At 39.3% G+C, this 20,738-nt stretch overlaps 1 protein-coding gene across 1 annotated transcript in view; it reads left to right on the top strand.

Moving 5' to 3' along the window:
* The window catches only part of LOC131895034 (zinc finger protein 120-like), an 84,605-nt gene that overhangs the window by 19,464 nt on the left and 44,403 nt on the right, over positions 1-20,738 (top strand). Inside the window, exons 3-4 of the mRNA XM_059245416.1 lie at positions 5,383-5,509; positions 5,711-5,771. Of these exons, the coding sequence (XP_059101399.1) occupies positions 5,383-5,509; positions 5,711-5,771 (188 nt within the window). The remainder of the gene's footprint in view (positions 1-5,382; positions 5,510-5,710; positions 5,772-20,738) is intronic.

The following is a 20,738-nucleotide window of genomic DNA, read 5'->3' as shown; positions in this document are numbered from 1 at the left end:
CTTAGGTGAAAGATAATAGTAAACGAAAATTGTATTACCCCTTTGTAAACTGTTTTACATAAAGAGACTTGCTGTTGAATTCAGTGAAAACTAGCTGGACCAAGTACACTCCTCTTCATTATTTCTTTATAACCTGTATAGATTTGTCTAGATGAACTGACAGAATATGTAAATTAGAGTACACCTCCAGAGAAAACATTTGAATATGTTATCTTCTGATACCCTTATTACAGGTGAGAGGCAGTCAGTACTCATGGTCAATGAGGATCAACGTGCCAAAAGTGTCTGCCTTAAAATGTCCACGTTGACCCTCCCTGGGTAGAATTTGGGAGACAAATACCCATCTTCAGTTTAGGCTCATCAGCAAATGGAGGCAGACAACCTGAGAAAGTTAGCACATACCATCCCTCCTATAAAGAGATTAAGTTATAAGACAAAACAGTACATTGACCTTTGTTTTTCTCAAAAGGCCACCCTATATCCTATAGTTTAGTTTATGTTCAAGTTAGGCCTGTTTATAGGAAATTGTCAGACAGTATTTTTTTAAGGCCCAGGGATGGAAGAGATCCCAAAGTGTGAGAATACAATGAGGATGAGTTTTTAAAGACAGCCACCCATATTGTTCCTCTTCATAGTGTCCTATGGACTTTTTTTCTGGTGTGTGCTTGGATATCTGTATTCTCCACTTCTTCATTAGGAACAATGAAGAAGACAGTGTGCTCTTACTTTGCACTCTCTCAGATATGACTCTTTAGTACCTGTGGACATACTTAATTCTTTCTGTATTTTTCTGTCTGATTTTACAATCTTTTTGCTGGATTTTCATCAAGCAAAACTTGTGGAATGTGTATATGGAACCTCACATGCCAATAAATCAGTAAATTTAAGTGGCAGAGACAGGAGGATGTCTTTGAGTTCGAGGCCAGCCTGGGCTACAGAGTTCCTGGAAAGGCACAAAGCTACACAGAGAAACCCTGCCTTGAAAAAAAAATCAGTAAATTTAAATGTCTGTAAGCTAGGGAGGACTTTGTCTCCCTTATGGGCTAAACTTCCAATATTTTCTTTAAACAGTCCCTTTCTGATATTCTTATACTTTTATCAACTGTCAATCCCTGTAACATGTCTCAATGTAGATAGGAGAGGAGCACAATAGCAGCCAGGCTAAATTCTCCAGTCAGGTTGACTGGGATACAAAAGCATACCATAGGCAATTTTGGATTAAGTACCTGTCCTGGTTACTTTTATGTCAGCTTGACACAAACTAGAATTATCTAAGAGGAGGAAAACTCCATTGAGAAAATACCTCTATGAGATCCAGCTGTGGGGATTTTTCTAAATTAATAATTGATGGAGGAGGGCACAGCCCATTGTGGGTGGTACTCACCCTGGGTTGGAGATCCTGAGTTCTCTAAGAAAGTAGGCTGAACAAGCAAGCTATGAGGAGCAAGCCAGTAAGCAGCACCCCACCATGGCCTCAACATTTGCTCTTACCTCTTGCCCTGTTTGAGTTCCAGTCCTGATTTCCTTTCATGATGAACAATGTCACATGGAAATGTAAGTCAAATAAATCCTTTCCTTCCCAAGTTGTTTTGGTCATGATATTTTATCAAAGCAGTAGTAACCCTGGCTGAAATATAGTAAATTTCTGCACATATAATTTCAGGCTAGCTTTTCTTTTTTATTTCAGACAAAAAAGGGCAAATGTGGTGATATTTTGTTTGTTCTTTAACAAGTAAAGCTTGCCTGGAGATCAGAGTGTGGGGCTGAGGCAGTGGTGGCACACACCTTTAGTCTCAGCACTTGGGAGAGGAGGAAACAGGAAGTGATATGGTTGGGTGTAGAGAGGAAGTGATAAGGTGAGGTAGAGACAGGAACTTAGTTTTGATTGTAAGCAAAGTGGTGACTATGTTGTTTCCCCAGCATTTGTGATTATACCTCATAATCTTATTCATGAGATGAGTCTGAAAAGAATTGGCCTACAGGAAATAAAGGTGGTGGGGAAATGAGGCACTGCTCTAAAGTCATCAGATTCTTAGAATAGGGAAGTGGGCCTTGGAGTAAAGAAAGGTTTTGCTGAACGGGGGAGATAATATTTGAATTCCTTACCCTAAACCCAAGTTGGATACTATTTGATAGAAAAGACTCCTGTTTGACATTTCTTACAGGCATCATCTGTACTGGGTTTTTATGGAGCCACAAGGGAAAGTATGTATGCTGAGGGTGGTGGACTGCAGAGCCATAGCAGGCTTATCTAATCACCTTCTTGTCCAGAGATAGATCTAGAGATGGTGACTCTTTATTAGGAGGAAGATCATCAGCTGGAATGTCAGTAGTGGAACAGATTGTTGTTCATTTTGAGTTAATTTTGTGGGAGTTGTGAAATCTCTGTGTACTTAATATCTAAACATGTAAAATCATAGGTAGTCAGGCAACATTTGTCAAGATCACAACTTTCCTCAATGAGTTTTCTTTGGTCCTTTTTGTATATAACTTGACTATGTTTTTGTGCTTCTGTTTTTGGCTTTTTCTCTTGATCAGTATATTTTTTCACAAATATATTTATTATACTTTCTTGATGTCACTTTTTGATAAGTATAGAAGTTAGATTGTATCAATGTGTATACTATTTCTTTATAATTCACTTGAGCAATCTGAGTTTTTCCAGATTCTCTGTATAGTTTTAGAGTCAGCTTTTCTGTTATGAATGTTTGGGAATTTTCTTTGGGTTGTGTTGAATTTATGCTGCACATTGAACCCCTGACATCTTAATATTGATGTATCATGTTCACAAAAACCATTTATATTGTACACAAGCTATGAAACATCTACCTTGGAGAGGGAGATGAAGTAGTCGAGGACTGAGATCTATGAGAATTTGTAGGAATAACTAGCCATCTAAGCCCTTTGAAACTGAAGCTCCAGATATCCAAGACAGAGTGACTAGATCTAAATCTAAATTGTGCTTGGATTTAGTTTTGCTTTGGTCTAATCTCTCCTCACTGTGTTTCCATTCCAAAGGAGGGGAATGGGAGCACATGGGAATATATTCTGTTTGAAATGTCTGAATATATTTTTGAAAGATAGAATTTTCTTTTTGATTTTTACAAGAGGTCACAATCAAGAGATTGCCTTGAACATTTGAACATTGTTGGGACTGTTACTATTGTTCTTTTTTGTTTGTTTGTTTTTGAGATAGTTTTTTTGTGCGTGTGAATGTGTGCGTGCGTGCATGTGTGTGTGTGTGTGTGTGTGTGTGTGTGTGTGTGTGTGTGTAGCCCCTGGCTGTCTGGAACTCTCTCTATACACCAGGCTGACCTCAAACTCAGATCTGCCTACCTTTGTTTCCTAAGTGCTGAGATTAGAGGCCTATACCACTATGCCCAACGTCAAATGATTTATTTATTTTTATTTTATATGCATTGGTGTTTTGCCTACTTGTATGTCTCTGTGAGGGTGTTGGATACCTTGGAACTGGACTTACAGACAGTTGTAAGCTGCCATGCAGTTGCTGGGAATGGAACCCAACACCTCTGAAAGTGCAACCAAATGCTTTTAACTGCTGAACCATCTCTCCAACCCTAAATACTTTATAATTTATTATTTTATTATTCTGTTGTGGAATGGAAGTGAGAGTAAAGGGTGGTTGTGAGCCACCTTATTTGTGGGCTGAGAACCAAACTTAGATGTTTCAGAAGAACAGTAAGTACTCCTAAAACATCTCTCCAGCTGGGGCTGTCTTTGGAGTGCTTTTGTAACCTTTTAAGAGGAAAACCCTTTCTGTAGGGAGTAGATTACTGCAAATGGGCTATAAGTGATAAAAGTTTCACCCACTTCCCATTTTTTGTGTGACTTCTTTCTTGTGGTTGAAACTAAGCAGCCAGTTTCATTCTTGTGCTATTATGCCTTCACCACCTTTGCAGACTGTATCCCTAAACAGCATAAGATAAAATAGATAAATAAGATAAAATTCTTTTCCATGCTAAGCCATCTTGCTGACCAGACTTATTTCTTTGTTTGTTTCTTTGGCTGATGGGCATTAGAATTAATTTTTTGTACATGTTAAGCATTCACTGTTGTCCCAAGCTTCACTCCCACTTTGACTTTTGAACTTTGGTAAAGGGTATCTTTTTTTCTACCAGAATGGCTTGTATTCATGACATTAATACTATCTGAGTCTCCTGAATCATTGTATCACAAATGTGTAAAATTCTCTGTAACATTTCTGTATGCTATTTTAATTTTTTAAAATTTATTAAAAATGTATATGATTCTTTTGCCTGTATGTTTGGTTATGGTGCATTCCTGGTACTCACATAAGTCAGAAAAGGGCATTCCATGGAACTAGAGTTACTGTGGTTTGTGAACAACAGTATGAATTCTGAGAATCAAAAGCAGGTCTTTTGCAAGAGCAATTCATGGTCTTAACTCCTGAGCCATTTCTTCTACCCTGCATTGTTTGTTTTAATAAGACCAGTATTTACTTTTGTAGCACAAGTTTTATCTGGTCCTGCCCGGCCCTGCAGTCAGGACAAATCTCTCCCACTCATGTCCCACAGCCACTTGGTTCCAAGTAAACACACAGAGGTGTATATTAATTATAACTGCTCGGCCATTATCTCAGGCTTATTACCGACTAGCTCTTACACTTAAATTAACCCATAATTGTTATCTATATTTAGCCACGTGGCTTGGTATACCTTTTCTCAGTTCTGCTTTGTTATCTTGCTTCCTCTGTGTCTGGCTAGAGACTCCTCACTCTGCCCTTCCTCTTCCCAGCATTCTCCTAGTCTTCTCACCCCACCTATACTTTCTACCTGGCTACTGGCTAATCAGCATTTTATTAAACCAGTGTACAAGAGCATTATCCCACAACAACTTAGGTAATATTTTTTAAGTTTTTTTATTTGTCAGTCTGTAACTTTTAAATGGGATTAATTTGTATGAAGATCTCTTATTAGCCTTACAGTTTAAACTGGTACATTACAGTTTTTTGTGAAGTAAGTACAGACCTAGAATGAATGTTTAACTATTTGGAGGAATTTCCAGTGAGGCCTTGAGTTTTTGTCTTTTGTTTTCATTTAATTTGTTTTGGTTGATTTAGTTGCTCTTATCAATACTATTGATCTATTTGCCTGTCTCTCTGTATAGCTATTAGTAGGCAGTTCACTTGCAATGACATAATCAGTGGACCCAGACAAGACAGGGGTGATCATCCATTTTTAGTTTACTTCTAAAATGAACTGGTGATTACATTAGAAATTCTGTGTCATGAAGTGAATGAGTGAAGCACACAGAATAATGTGGATATAATGTCAATAAAATATACATTTGTAATCCTGTCAGTCTCATCCATCTGTTATACACATGTATGGGATATTTTAGGATTCAGTGACCTTTGAGGACGTGCATATGCACTTTACTCAGGAAGAGTGGGCTTTGCTGGATCATTTCCAGAAGAGTCTGTACAAAGATGTGATGCTGGAAACCTGCAAGAACCTCACTGCTATAGGTAAGAATGTCAATTTTCATCCACTTTCTAAGTAAGGGGGCAAGTGTTTCTTGGTTACCAGTGCTCAACTGTAAATTATGTTGCATAAAAGGAAGAATGTGGTGAATAGTTCAGAAATGGTTATATGGTTCACTGAAGATTGAAACAAGTTTTCCAAAATTTTCAACAGTATGTCATGCATTTTCTGCTACTGTATTTTAGGCTACAAATGGGAAGACCATAATATTGAAGAACCTTGTGAAAGTTCTAGAAGATATGAGAGGTAATTCTCATGTGCAAGCTGATGCAAATGTCCCTCTGAAGGAATTTTAATGTCCCCTTGTAATTGCAGTACAATCAACAGAAAAAAGAAGCACAGTTTTAATTGTATTGATGATTATTACGTTTTCACAAAGCTATATACCTCAGTGTAAGGTAGCTAGCTGTTTGGTATTTGCAAGACATTTCATTAGGAAACAACACATGGATGGACCCTGCCATTAAAATGCCCCTGTATTAGTCATAATTCTGTGAGCTATGAACTAACTATAGAGTTAACAAGCCTATTTACTTTCAAACCATTCAGGTATGACTTTGATTAGGGGATCATTGTATGTCCAAGACCTTATAATATACAAATAGACCATAGTAAAACAAGCATTACTGAAAGGTGCTTGTGATGACCTACCAAAATTCAGTAACAGGAGCAGTCCATGAGAGTCAAGAATGTAGTTATAGTGGAGAAACCTTAATCCCTGTACCAATTGTCAATATTAGGAAGAAAAATTGTTATGAAGTTAAATGGTCTGAATACAATGTTAAAACCTTTTATTTTATTATCTTTTAGTAGGTATGTCAGATGCAGATGTCACTCTAGATACAACCCATGTGAGCATACAGGATATGGAAATATGCAATGTACCTCTTTTTCTCCAAGAACAGTTCAGAGATATATAGAAGCCTCTACTATGAGTAGATCTGATGAATATGATACGTGTTTACAATTAATTGGTTTTCAACCTTCATTGGAAACACATCAGGAAACTCACCCTGGAGAAAAGCCCTATGAATACAAGCAATCTGGAAAGCCTCCAATTTGTCCTGGTTCATTTGGTACAGGTAGAGTGACTCATACTACAGGAAAAGCTTATGAATGTAATCAGTGCGGTAAATTTCTGCATTCCTCCAATTCCCTTCAAAAGCATGAAAAATGTCATATTAGAAAGAAACCCTGTGAATCTAATCGATGTGGTAAAGTCTTTGCACATCAAAGTCAACTTCAAAGGCATAAAAAAATTCATACTGGCAAGAAACCTTATGAATGTAATCAATGTGGTAAAGGCTTTACATGTAACAGTCATCTTCAAAGGCATGAAAAAGTTCATACTGGTGAGAAGCCCTATGAATGCAATCAATGTGGTAAATCCTTTGCATGTCCCAGTAGTCTTGGAAATCATGAAAGACGTCATACTGGAGAAAAATTGTATGAATGCAGTCAATGTTGTAAAACTTTTGCAAGCCATGGTGATCTTCGGGGACATGAAAGATTTCATACTTTAGAAAAACCTTACGGATGTAATCATTGTGGTAAAGCCTTTGCATATCCTAGTAATCTTCGATATCATGAAAGAATTCATACTGGAGAGAAACCCTATGATTGTAATCATTGTGGTAAAGCTTTTGCATGTCGCAGTGATCTCCTAAGGCACAAAAGAATTCATACTGGAGAGAAACCCTATGAATGTGATCAGTGTTGTAAAGCCTTTGCATATCATAGTCATCTTCAAAGGCATAAAAGAATTCATACTGGAAAAATACCCCATAAATGTAACCATTGTGGTAAAGCCTTTGTATATCATAGTCAACTTCAAATTCATAAAAGAAGTCACACTGGAAAAGAACCTTATCAATGTAATCAATGTGGCAAGGCCTTTTTGTCTCCCAGTATTCTTCAAAGGCATGAAAGAATTCATACCAGAGAGAAAAAAACCCTATGAATGTAGTCAATGTGGTAAAGCCTATGCATTGCACAATAATCTTCGAAATCATGAATGATGTCATACTGAAGAGTAACTCTGTAACTGTAATTAATGTGCTAAAGCTTTTGAATGTTACAGTAGCCTTGGAAATCATGGAAGGTGTCATATTGGAGAGAAAGTATAAATGTAAACAATGTGGTTAAGCTTTTACAAGTCAATCATTTTCAACGACATGAATGAACTCATACTAGAGTGAAACCATATGAATATAAACAAGGTACATAGCAAATTTCATTTCAGATACATGAATTAACTTACACAGCAGAAAAACTTTTAAGGATATGCATCACATTTCTGTTGCTGTGATAAACAGCATGTCTAAGGTAACTTATCAAAGAATTTACTTTGGGTTATGGTTCCAGAGTTCATCATGACAGGGAGGCATGACAACTGAAGCAGGAAGCTGAGAGCTAACATCCTCAACCTGAAGCATGAAGTGAACAGTGGGAACTGGAAGTGACGTGAGGCTTTAAACTCTCAAAGCTCAACCCCAGTGACCTATTTCCTCCAGCAAGGTGACATTTCCTAAATCTTCCCAATCAATACCACCAACTGAGGACTAAGTGTTCAAAATACTCAAAAGTTTGGAGGACATTTCTCATTAAAATCACCATAGAGAGGTAATGCCTTTACATGTTGCTGTTATCTTTAAAGACATACATGAAATAATGCAGAGAAACTCTGTTTGTTAAAAGTCTTCAGCCAGCATGCCTGATTTTAGTTACATGAAGAAACTAATGTTAGAGAAAATTTGTAGGTATGCCTTTATATGCTACAACATCTGAGTTAGGGGAATGAATACAGGAGAAAAACAGTTATGAGTGGAAATGTTTATTTAAAGATTTCATTTATTTTTAAATATGTGATGTCAGTGTGTCAGCATGTGAGGATGGGCATGTGCTTTTTAATTCCCAAAGAAGCCAGAGGTGTATCTTCCTATAGCAGAAATTTACAGGACATTGCCAGCCACCTGACCTGGGTCCTGAGAATTAACTTATGCTAACTGCTGGGCCTTCTTGCTAGCCATGGAAATAATATTTTAAGAAATATTTAAATATTATATTCTTGATGCCTGCAAATAGCAAGGAACTTATACATGAGAAAAAGCCTATTCATATGAACAATTTGATAAAGATGTTAGACATCACAATTATCCTCAGTGTTAATAAAAATTCTTGCTTCATCTCTTTTATCATAGCTTTAAAATAAATAGATAATTTTCATTTTCACTGAAGTCTTAGGGTGCATATCACTCTAATGTCTATAGTTTGAAACCTTGAGAGTAGACATTGATGTGTGCAGTATGTGTGACAAATACCTTTCTTGTATAATATTAGAGGGAACAGCCTTAATATTATACATCCCAGGGGCTCAGGAGAGAGAACTACTAATGGCAAGGACTATTTTGGGGAAATAGAATCTCAGCACACCGAGCTCTATAGTCCACTTGCTTTAATTCCTCTGGCATAAGATTCTTTATACACAGCTTCAGTTCTGTTCTCATGTCTAGCTCCTTTCTTGCCTGATTTCTTTCTACTTATCTATTGCTCCCTCTACATTCTGTCTTAATTCTCTCATCTTAATTCTGCCTCATCTAGGTCCTTTTCACCTTGTTCTTACCCAGCTAGTACTTCCCCTTCTGGCTCTTCCTCATCTTCCATCTCATTCCTCTAGTACTTTTTTCTAGCCCTTCAATCTAGTTCTTCCCCATCTCAGTTTGTTCCTCTGAAGTTCTTACCCATCTAGTTCTTCCATTCTCTTTTCTCTCCATCCCTCATGCCCTGGAAGTCCTGGTATATAAAGCCAGTCTTCCAGGGTCAAGTGGAGGGAAGATAAGAATCATTGAGAGGCAATAACCATTATTTATCATTTGCAACCCCAAAGGGAAGTGACCAATGGGGAAATGAATTAACTAAAGGCTAAATTCAGGTAATATCTAAGAAGAGGGAATTTTATGTGCTCAACTATAGTCTTAAACATGATTAGTAGAAAATGTTAAGAATCTGTAAGTTGCTAGGTCAATGGGAGAAAATAAAACTGTCTTCTTTTTTCCTGTGGCTCCTATCTGTCCAAGCTATCTGCCATTTTTCTGCAGGGTGAGGGAAAGTGTGATCAGTTGCTAGGCAACCTGTGTACAGCTAGATACCTCTGGTGATAGTTAAAGGGAGATCTGGAACTAGAGGTAAGGTTTGGGAAAGGAGAAAGTAAAGCTTAATTGGTATATCTGCCAGGCCTTCTCAAACAGGTAGCCTGGATGGTTACGTCTGTTCTTAGAGAGTACAGAGGTATCTCTGATAAGGTACTTTCCTCCATCTGGGGATGGACCTGATCGGATGCTGCCAATGATGATAATTACAGGGAGGCTTGAACTGGGGTTCTGGCTGAGCATAGCTGTCAGGACAGAAATATATCTAAATATTCCTAGAAGTGGTTAGTAAGGAGTTAAAGGTCTATAAAGTTAGTAAGGATGTAAGAAAGGAGGGTCCGAGCTACATTGTGTAAAGCTATTACATAACGTCCACCTGATCTAGGTGGTGTCTCCTTGTGGAATTTATCTTAAATCAGGAGACTTGCATGTGGACTGTTATTACTGCTAGTTCTTGAAAGTGGCCAAGGGAGATATCTGATTCCAGAGAAAGCCTTTCCTGAGGCTGTTCTCCAAACACCTGGAATGTGTATGTCCAGAGAGTGATCAGTCCACACTGTTAGCCCTTCTTAGGGAAAAGTCAATTGGGAAAACTATGAAGGCACACATGATTTTCATAACAGAAGACAGCTGATATATAACAAGCCAAATAACACCAAAAGCTCTTTGGAATTTGGCTTCCTCCGGAGGAAATCCTTGATCCCTCCAGGTAGTGACTTTGCCATAACCAGCTGAGTTCTTATGATATATTCCTTCAGCCTGCAGCATACATTTACTGAAGTTTATTTGGAAGTTTTTATATTCCTTCTATGATTTCTGTTCTTCTATTGCACTTTTACTTGGTAATGGGTATTTTTCTGCTTCAGTGTATAGAATTGGATGCCCATCATCAAAGTGGTCTAGTTTTTATGTAATTACCAGGTAATATTATTCAACCAGTAATGTCTTTGAAAAAGTGGTGGGTTTTTTTTATTGGTTTTGTTTTTTCTATCTTAACTAATTCCTTTGAGATGGTGTTTCTTGTATTCCAGTCTGGCTTAGATGTCAGTATTTACTCAGGGCTACGTTTGAATTTATGATCCAAAATTGTACCTCCAATATTTTATGATTCTTCAACCAGTTTTAATAATGTAAATGTTGAAATGATTAATAGCAGGATACCGGTAACAATGACTATCTCATGTGTAGCTGAAGCAGCATTTTCACTTACCTGGTAGGTAACAAAGTGGGATATTCATCACTCACTTGTACATCTCATCACACTGCTGATGTGATTTCTACTTTATCAAACCTTTCTGTAGTGTTTGTGTGTGGTGTGGTTATGGGCATTAGGCTATAGCAATCTATATAGGAGCCCACAGGTGTCTTGCCAGATACAGCCTAAGCAACCAGGACAGTGTGACACTGTAACACTGTCTTCTGCCTACAATAGAAACACCCAGTAAAAGGAGCCCCTAGATGCTTCTGAGGACAGTTTCTTTGTTTCCCCTCCCTGTGGATACACTACATTATACATCACACTCCTGCTATTTTTGTTTATTGTTTTATCTTTTAAAACTACACTTATTTATTTGTCTAAGTCCACAAACACATCTATGAGTGTATGAGTATGCAAGTGTGTTTTAAGGAAAATGTTTAAAAATAAATTTAAATTAAAAACAAAAAGAATGGGATTTTCTATACTGATATCACAACTCTGGAGACAGCAGCCAGGGATCATGAAAATGAACTCTTTCTGGTCCTTTAGATTGGTGAGAAGTTTGACATTGATAAATCTACTTTTTATAACATACATTTTGATTAACAAGTGGCATTGGCTCCTAAGCAATCCTCTTTCAAAGTATCCTTTACTTGATTTTCAGCTAAGACCTCATGATGCATGCTGAACATACTATAGGCATTTCTGTTAATCATGTTATAATTTACATATGTTCCTGCATCACTTTGAGCTAAGCACACCCCAACATGTTTGTGCTTTTGCCTTGTGACCATGTTCAAAAGTGGACTTGAACATGGTTAAGATTAGGCAGACCTCTACATGAACTTTTTCAGACTCTTGAGGAAAAGCATTGATTTGGAAATGCTGCCCCTGATCTCCTTGCCTCCTGTTAGTAAAAAAATCTATTTGTCTTGGCTGTGTTTGTTTTTTCTTCTTGAACACAGGAAGGAGAGAATCCATTGTGTTGGCTAGCAGTAGTGATCATAAAAAGCACCCCCTCCCATTTCTCTGTATGTATCTATATAAACTGTCCTTTCATTATTATTCACTTGTCAACAGAACGACTTGAATTTCATTAGAAAACTTCTACAGAAATGGAGCCACAATCCAGAATTCTGGTAGGAGAAAGAACTATTGTGTTTCTGATCATTTCAGTGTGGCAGAATACATTGTTCTGACACAATGCCAGTTTGCTGTTTAGTTATAGGGTACATACAAATAAACTGGGGTTAATGTGGTTAAGAATAATTAGAAGTTCTGTATTACAGAGTTTTCCACTGAGGGGCCCTAGGAAGGACAGCTTTAACTCTCGGGTGTGTTTTTATTAGAAGCTTACCTGTGAATGAGACTATTTTTCACACTTATTTTTATTTATGACATGGTCATACTCATGTCACTATACATGTTTGGAGGTCAGTAGACAACTGTGTACAATCAGTTCTCTCTTCCTGTTTCACTTATGTTCTGGAGATGGAACTTTGCTCACATTGTGGGGCAGATGCTTTACCTGCTGAGCCATTTCACCAGTACCAGGGTTTTTTTTTTTTTTTTTTTTTTTTTGAGTTTTGGATGGTTTGGGGGTACATTTTTATTTCTCTTTCATTTTCAGATTCAATGTCATTTCACTTTTTGTGTGTGTATTCTACTGTTTGAGGTTTCAATTTCTCTTTCTTCTTCATCAGCTGGTTAATATCAAATTCAAGGGCAGTTTAAATCCCAGCTAAGCTTTTCAAATTGAAGTAGTTTATATTTAAAATAATACTAGCTTCCCTACATACATGCCACACCAACTCCAGTGTCGTCCATGTGACATGAACAATTATACATACATATATATGTATATAGTATATATAAATACACACGCACATACACACACACAAAGTAAAACAAAACATAACCATATGCAAACTAGCAAGAGAGAGTCAAACAAAAAACTAAAATAGTGTCCCTCAGAGTGGAGATGGAGTAGAAAATGTTTTAGCAAAGATGATACTTTTTAAGGAATCATGAAGACATGCCAACAACATATTCAGACAAACATGAATGTATAGAATTTCTCCTCAGTCAAAATATGACAAGGGAAGAGAAAAAAGCTCCAAAATAAAAAGTACAGCCCAGACTGTAGTGGTGACCCATGTGTATAATTCCTGCAGCCATGAGGCTGATGTGGGAAGACAAGTTTGACACCTGCCTGGGCTACGTAATAATATTTGCAAGAAAGGAAAACACATGCACAAGCACACAGCACATGAATTGCAACCCTGGTTTTCTGTGTAGAAAAATCAAATTTTAACCATTGAATTCAACTACAAATAAGATTCTGTCACTTAAAAATAGTATTTGAAATTGAAATAAACATCAAGTGTTTTAATTTGAGTAAAATTATGTATATATAAATATATATTTGTGTGTATATATATATACATATATATATGTACATGAGTTTCCTTCCACATTCAGAGATTGTAATGGCAATGTGAAGTAAAATTTAAATTCTGTGGAATTAAAACTCAGTGAAAATCACTCAAATGGTACAAAACTCAATGAAAATGACTCAAACAGTACAAAAATTGGTCAGACCTGGTGACACATGACTTTAACTCCAGCACTGTGGCAGTTAGAGGAAGGTGGATCTCTGAATTTGAATCCAGCTAGGTTTATATTGTAAGACCCTATCTGCAAAAGGAAAAAAAAAGTAATTAATTTACAAAAAGTATCCATAGTTGTGCAATTTGTTGTTATGACAGGGTTTCTCTATATAGCTGCTTTATATAGGTGCTGGAATCCAACTTGGGTCCTCTGAAAAAGAAGTATGTGCTGAGCCATATCTCCAGCCCCAAAACACAAAGTATTAAACTTTCGTAATTTTGCAATAACAGGTTTATTTTTTCCAACATTCAAAAATTTATTCTCTGACACCCATGTGCTAAGATTAGAGGCATATTCCACCATACTTGATTATATTTATAATCTTTAACATTTCAATAGAAATGCCAAAATCTGATAGGTAAATAAAACAAGTTATTTTATAGAGATCAAGTAAATTTACTATCTTAACATGCTCCTTTTTAACACTATCTGTACTTTACAGGTTTTTGTTTGAGTTCTTTTTATACTATATAGGTCATATGAGTGCCTGCATGTATGTGCTTGCCTAGTTTTCAGGCAGAAAAGGGGTTCAGATCCAGAGCCAATGTGGGAATGTCAGCCAACCATCCCGGATATTAAGAACAGATTCAGATTATCTGTGAGAGCAGCACAAACTCTTAGCTGCTGAGCCATCTCTGTAACCACTGAAGGATTCTGAAGCTGATGAGCTGGTACCATGGATGATATTTTGCTTCACTTTTATTTCCAAATGATGAAAAGTTGTCAGCCAAAAAGCATCCAACTCAATGTACCCTAAAAAAGAACAAGAGTCACTAGCATTCTAGGTTGTCATCATCATGGATACTCTTATGTTCACAAGAAAGATGGTGAAATTGTTAGATGGCTCAGTGTGCAAGAGTGTGAAGATGCTCAACCCCAGTAGTGTTCTCCTGGAGGGGAATGTTATTTTCTGCTATCCATCACCTGAAGTTTCCACTTTAGCAATCACTCAAAAGATGTGACAATAGGACCACTTGCACCTTGGGTTATCCAGTGACTATTGTGGGAGATCAGCTCCCGCTTTTCCCCCAGGGTGCTTTTGGGGAGTGAAAGATAAGAGATTTAGATACAAATAAAAGGAGAGAGAGACAGATAGAAACATGAGATAGCCTCGGGAGGGCTTGGATCATTATCTACTGGCCCCTTCTGTCTCTTCTAAAAGGCTTTTTATAGGAATGCCAAGGGGTGGAGCAAAAGACCTCCCCCTAGCACAGATAAGTGCAAACCTTTCCAATCACTTAGTAACCATACATATGATCAAGCAATTCTCTAGTGCAGCTCTGATGGGTAAAGCAAGCTTAGACCTCACTAGGAAACCTTTGTCAGCTTCCACAGGCTATCACAATTGTCCAGACGTTTCTCTAATCACTATAGCCAGTACACATGACTCCACCTGCTGTTTTCCAAATTCTCATCACTTAATTTCCATAGCTGGGAACTAAACAGGTAGAAATGAGTAGTTCTGGGATCACCTGAGTCAGAAAACAATGTAGTACATCAGATGGAATGTGCCAGTCAAATATTAGTATTTTTTTGCAAGAAATCTCAGTGGAGTCTTTACAAGCAAGACACCGGATAAAATCCCTATACAAAACCATCTGGACAGGGATTCTTCATGTCATTGCTACTGCTCCTGGCTGCTGCTTCAGCACCATCGTTGATAGGGTGTCAAAACAGGGAAACTTGGACATTATGCCAAAAACCAGGGTGGAATAATCTCATGGGAATTCTGTTGTCCTTTAAATGGTTGCTGCCTTTTAAGCCACAGCTGTCTGAATCAGCAACTGCAATTCTGCTGCTACTAGCAGCAGTTAGACTGCAAGCACCATAGCTGGAGGGAAATCTGTTCCCTCTAGCTCCAACTCTTGAAAAGCTATGAAGGGAACTTAGCTAAACCTCTCTCTCTCTAAAGAACTCAAGATTCGAAGGTTAAGGTAGAATTCTGCTCTTCAGAGGATGAATAGTAAGTATCTCACTTTCTCTCTTCACTTGCATCCTCCAATAAGACCTCATGCTTCACCTTGCCCCTCTTTATAAACCCTTTCTCACCTGGCTCCTCCCTACCACTTCTTGTCAGCTAGTTGCTGACTCAGTCTCCTGACCAAAGGTGAACTTTATTTAATCAAACACGTCTTTGCATCATTACACAAACATTCCAGAGCATAAATAAAATAACACACCTTGAAATAATATTTTACATTTCCCCCTTTTTGTCCAAACAAAAAAATGAAAAGTTTTAACTTTAACATAAGACTGTACAAGATAAGAACAATTATCAAGGAAAGATTGCATTAACAATGTAATGAATTCCAGTATATTTGTGTTTGGCAACTTAAAAGAAAATACTCCATTATCTATCCTATCTTAATGAAGGTAAAGTTTTATACCAAATTTACTCTCTATCATAACTAAGGAAAACTGCAACTAAAACTAGTCTTCGCCGGGCGGTGGTGGCGCACGCCTTTAATCCCAGCACTTGGGAGGCAGAGCCAGGCGGATCTCTGTGAGTTCAAGGCCAGCCTGGGCTACCAGGAGAGGCGCAAAGCTACACAGAGAAACCCTGTCTCGAAAAACCAAAAAAAAAAAAACAAAAAAACAAAAAAAAAAAAAAAAAAAACTAGTCTTCTGTAGCTAGAGATTTCCTGCCTGGCCCACAGTCAGGACAAATCTCTTTCACCTGCCAGTCCCACAGCCTCTCAGACCCGACCAAGTAAACACAGAGACTTATGTTGCTTTCAAACTGTATGGCCGTGGCGGGCTTCTTGCTAACTGTTCTTATAGCTTAAATTAATCCATTTCTATTAATCTATACCTTGCCACATGGCTCATGGCTTACCGGCGGCATCTTCACATGCTGGTTGTTATCGTGGCAGCTGGCAGTGTCTCTCTCTCTCAGCCTTCCACTTCCCAGCTTTATTCTCCTCCTTGCCCCGCCTATACTTCCTGCCTAGCCAACGGCCAATCAGTGTTTTATTGATTAATTAGCAACACATTTGCCATACATCCCACAGCACTTCCCCCCCCTTTTTTTTTTTCAAAAAGGAAGGTTTTAACCTTAACAAAGTAAAATTACATATCATTTGGGAATTTGGGCGTAGCTTCTCTTACTACTTCCTGCTGGAAGGGGGCGCTGTATCTTATGGGGAAACAAAGAAAATTTTAGAATTATGGAATAGTCCATGAGGCTGTATCGTCTGAGCCAGATGCCTTCAAACCATTCTGGATGTTGGATCATCTGGGCCATGGTGTCATTGGAGACCTTCAGGGGGTCTTGGCTGGTCAAACCTGATGTATCTTAATCTTGAACAAATCCAGAGCCTTTGGCTTTCTGTGGGAACAAAAGCAGAGACTCCTTTCCAAAGTAACATATCCTTACATCCAAATTTTGAAGTCAAGGTATCTTTAAAATATACATTTTGGCATAACTCAACAGCTTTTACAATCAAATGTTTTTCTGCAGTTAAAAATCCCAAAGACAACACAATCCAGATTCTCTGTGTAATATCCATTTTTACGTGGCTTTTTTTAATACTACCTTTACTGTCTCTTTAAAGACTTTACTTTTTAAAACTATGTATTTCTTTATATAACTGTATATACCACCTTTTTTTTTGTCTCTTTCAAGCCTACGTATTTTTTACACACATTTAAACTATTACATCTGAATCTGTCTTATTGTGAATCTATTGCTTTAAACTGCAGCAGCTGTGGCTGCTGGCTCTGCCCACCTCTGCGGCGAGCCCTGACCAGCAGGGAATAACACCACGACTCGAGGATCCTTCTTCAATCACGGTTTATTGAAGCGCTGCTCGGTTGAGGGAGAGCTGAAGGTGAGGGGCCCCGACCACGGATGTCGGCGTGCTTATATGCAGGTTGTAGGCGTGTCTAGCTGGCCTGACACCCGAGGCTTATTGGGATTGGTCAGCTGGCGTTGCTAGGCAGACTGGCGGGCGGAAGAGTGCCAAACAGCACGGCGGAGCTGATGTGGCAAACAACTTAGGGCGACACCCTGAGAGGAAGCCGGCGCCATCTTGTAATGGCGGACGGTCGTCACAGTTCCCCCTATATTGTATTAGAAAATGGCAGAAAAGGACTTACTCCTGTTCAGGTCTCCACCTCATGATGCGTAGACCGATCGAAGGAGGCCTTAGCTAGCCAACACTCCTTCTCCAGTGCAATGGGTGTAAACCCTTGGAGGTGCAAAGGCAGTGAAGGACTAGTGGAGCAATAGTACAGTCCCTCTGGGTGCAATGGCATGAACGCCTCCAGGTGCAAGGGCACTGCACTATGCATCCCTGAGTACAGCAATCCAGGCTTTAGGGGAACTGCCCGCATCCAAAGCTGCCAAAGCCTTAGCAATCGCCATTTTTTCCACCTTACGCCTTCGAGATATCCGACACAGCAAGAACAGCGCCAGGATAACGCCCGCAGCAAGTGCACAACCGAACATGCCAACCCCCACCCATTCCTTAAACAGGGAAACTGCTGAGGTGATCCAAGAAGTCATTCCCTCCGCCAGGCTAAGGTCCATTCATGTGGAATTAATGGTCACTACTGCCTGTCGGAGTTGAGCGAGAAGAGCGTCAAAGTCTTGGGACCAATTGCCTGCAAGATGAAGAGATAGAGAGCGAGACAAATTCGCAGCCCTAGTATAATTATCATAGGGAACGCTGGTAATGCAAAGGGCATTAAATTTCCATTCACAGCCCAACTGGGCTAGTTGCCAGGTCATGTCCAGCTGTTCTTGGACAAGATCTATTCTTTGATTTACAATTAGTATTCCGCCTCTGAGGCGTGTATCAATAACAGCTTGTGAGTCCAGAGCTTGTGCCACTGTTTGAGAAAGACTGTTGAGGGTGGAAGCTGTCTGGACTGTAGTAGACATGGCTATGCCAGCAACCGTGGCGGCTGTGGCAGCGGCGGAGATGGCCACTATAACCGCTGCAGTGATACCAAAATCTCGTTTAGGTCTAAACAGTGTCATGGTGCTAGGTGCTTCCACTGGCACAGGGACCCACCGTGGGACTCTGGCCACCAAGGCTCTAGTAAATTGTTCTGCATCCCAGCATTGAGAAAGAAAGCATGTTTGATTAGTGCAATTGCTAAAGGAAGAATTGCTTAATATAAACAAAAATGGAGAATAAACACACACAGGAGCAGGAGAATATGTATAGTTATAAAGATGTTCTACTATTGTTTTATATCCACCAGTTGGTGGCCCCTTTGGCTGAAAAACTGTAACATTGCCCTCCTCGCTAACCTGCGCTTTCATGGTCGAATTTACAACAAATGTACCTGAAAAATTAGAAAGACCTGCTGTTCCCCCTTGTAGGAGGGAAAAGGCATTCAACTCAGTACAACTACCCTTAACACCACAGAGTATCCATTTATCATAGGGTTTCATTCGTGGGTTCTGGATGAAAAGACCTTGATTATACATAACCCTACCCCTCTTAGGACCTCGCATATCAGGTGAAAATGTAAAATTTTTGCTAGCATCAGCCCAAGCAACTGCGGTTGACTGACAATCAGACCAAGGCCAAATCTCCTGCTCATAAGTACCCCAGCAATGCGGGGCAAATCTTTGCTGGGCTGGTGGCGTCTCGGAATCCGGGAGATTATCCTTTGAGCTTAAAAAGGTGCCGTTGAACCAAACCGCCTTCTCAAACACAGCGGCATAGGTGAGATAATAACATTGGGTTTGATTAGCATTACATGTAATATCCCCCCCAGTAAGATTCCGAAGTTGCTGCTCATTTTTAAACCATGCTAAACCTTGTTTCCTAAAGGCCAGGCAGGGTTCGTTGTCTGGATCTACATCAGTTAACACAAAACAAAGTGAACCCTCTTCCTGAAATTTTCTATCTTCTCCTAAAGGGGCAATCTGTTTGTCTAATGATAAAGAGGGGAGGCCCAACTCTTTAGAAGTAGTAAAGAATCTAGGAAACACAGCTGCATTATGGCGGACTGGCATGGGCTTCGGGTAGGCTGACAGGATCCCCCATCTCGGCTCCATCTTCCCTACGCTCCATGTCATCAGGAACAGCAGCAGGCCCATCTTCCAGTAGCTTGGAATCTTCCATGGAATCATCCTGTGGCGCTTCTTTCACTTTCCTGGTGAGCCTTTCTGGCACCCAGATGGGATCCGGACGTTCCTGTGGAAAAACACAAATAGCTCCCCTGGATCTCATTATAACTGGATCCGGGCCATACCATTTATCATCAAGCACATCACGCCACAATACCAGTTGTTGATGGGCAGAGGCCAGACATGAATGACGGTCAGCGGCCGTCCTATTGTCTGCATCTCGAATTAAAAAATTCAAAGTAAATAAGGCATAGGCAATCCTTTCTTTAGGGGTAGCGTATTCTGCTATTCCCCCTTTTTGTTTAATTAACAATTCCTTGAGTGTGCGGTTGGCACGCTCAATGATGCCTTGACCCTGAGGGTTATAAGGTAGTCCTGTTTTGTGAGTGACTTGTAATTGAGTACAGAAGTCGCGGAACCCTCGGGATGTATATGCTGGGCCATTGTCAGTTTTTAATATGTGTGGTTTTCCCCAAGCAGCCCAGGCATCCAGGCAGTGGGTTTTCACATGAATCACCTTTTCCCCAGCCAGTGGTGAGGCAAAAATGACCCCAGAATAGGTGTCAATGGAAACATGTACATACTTAAGCTTTCCAAATTCAGGAATATGGGTTACATCCATCTGCCAAAGGGTAAGAGGTTTAAGACCTCTGGGATTGACCCCCACATGGGGGGGATGCAGAAATTGGACACACCCAGTGCATTGCTTAACAATTGCACGCGCTTGCTCACGAGAAATCGAAAATTTCAAGCGCAGGGTGTTAGCAGGAACATGATAAAGACGATGAAACTCTGTTGCCTGAGAAACAGAATCATTCAAACACAGAAATGCAAGGCGTGTCGCCTTATCAACCAAATCGTTCATGGCAGCCATAGGTCCAGGCAACAAGGAATGTGCTCTTATATGGCCAATATAAAAAGGGTGGTTGCGTTTTAAAAGAGCATGCCTAATCTGTACCAATACAGGAGCTGCCAAGCTATGCATTTGAATAACAGCAGCTGTTTCTAAATGGGCAACTGCATTGACCACATAATGAGAATCAGAAAAAACATTTATAGCACAGTTTGAAAAGTCCTGAAAAACTTGTAAAACCACTAAGCATTCCACC

Source organism: Peromyscus eremicus, chromosome 1 (genome assembly GCF_949786415.1).
Source record: "Peromyscus eremicus chromosome 1, PerEre_H2_v1, whole genome shotgun sequence".
Classification (NCBI taxonomy): Eukaryota; Metazoa; Chordata; class Mammalia; order Rodentia; family Cricetidae; genus Peromyscus; species Peromyscus eremicus.
The sequence above is the reverse complement of the archived record's forward strand: the minus strand, read 5'-3'. Positions and strand labels throughout refer to the sequence as shown.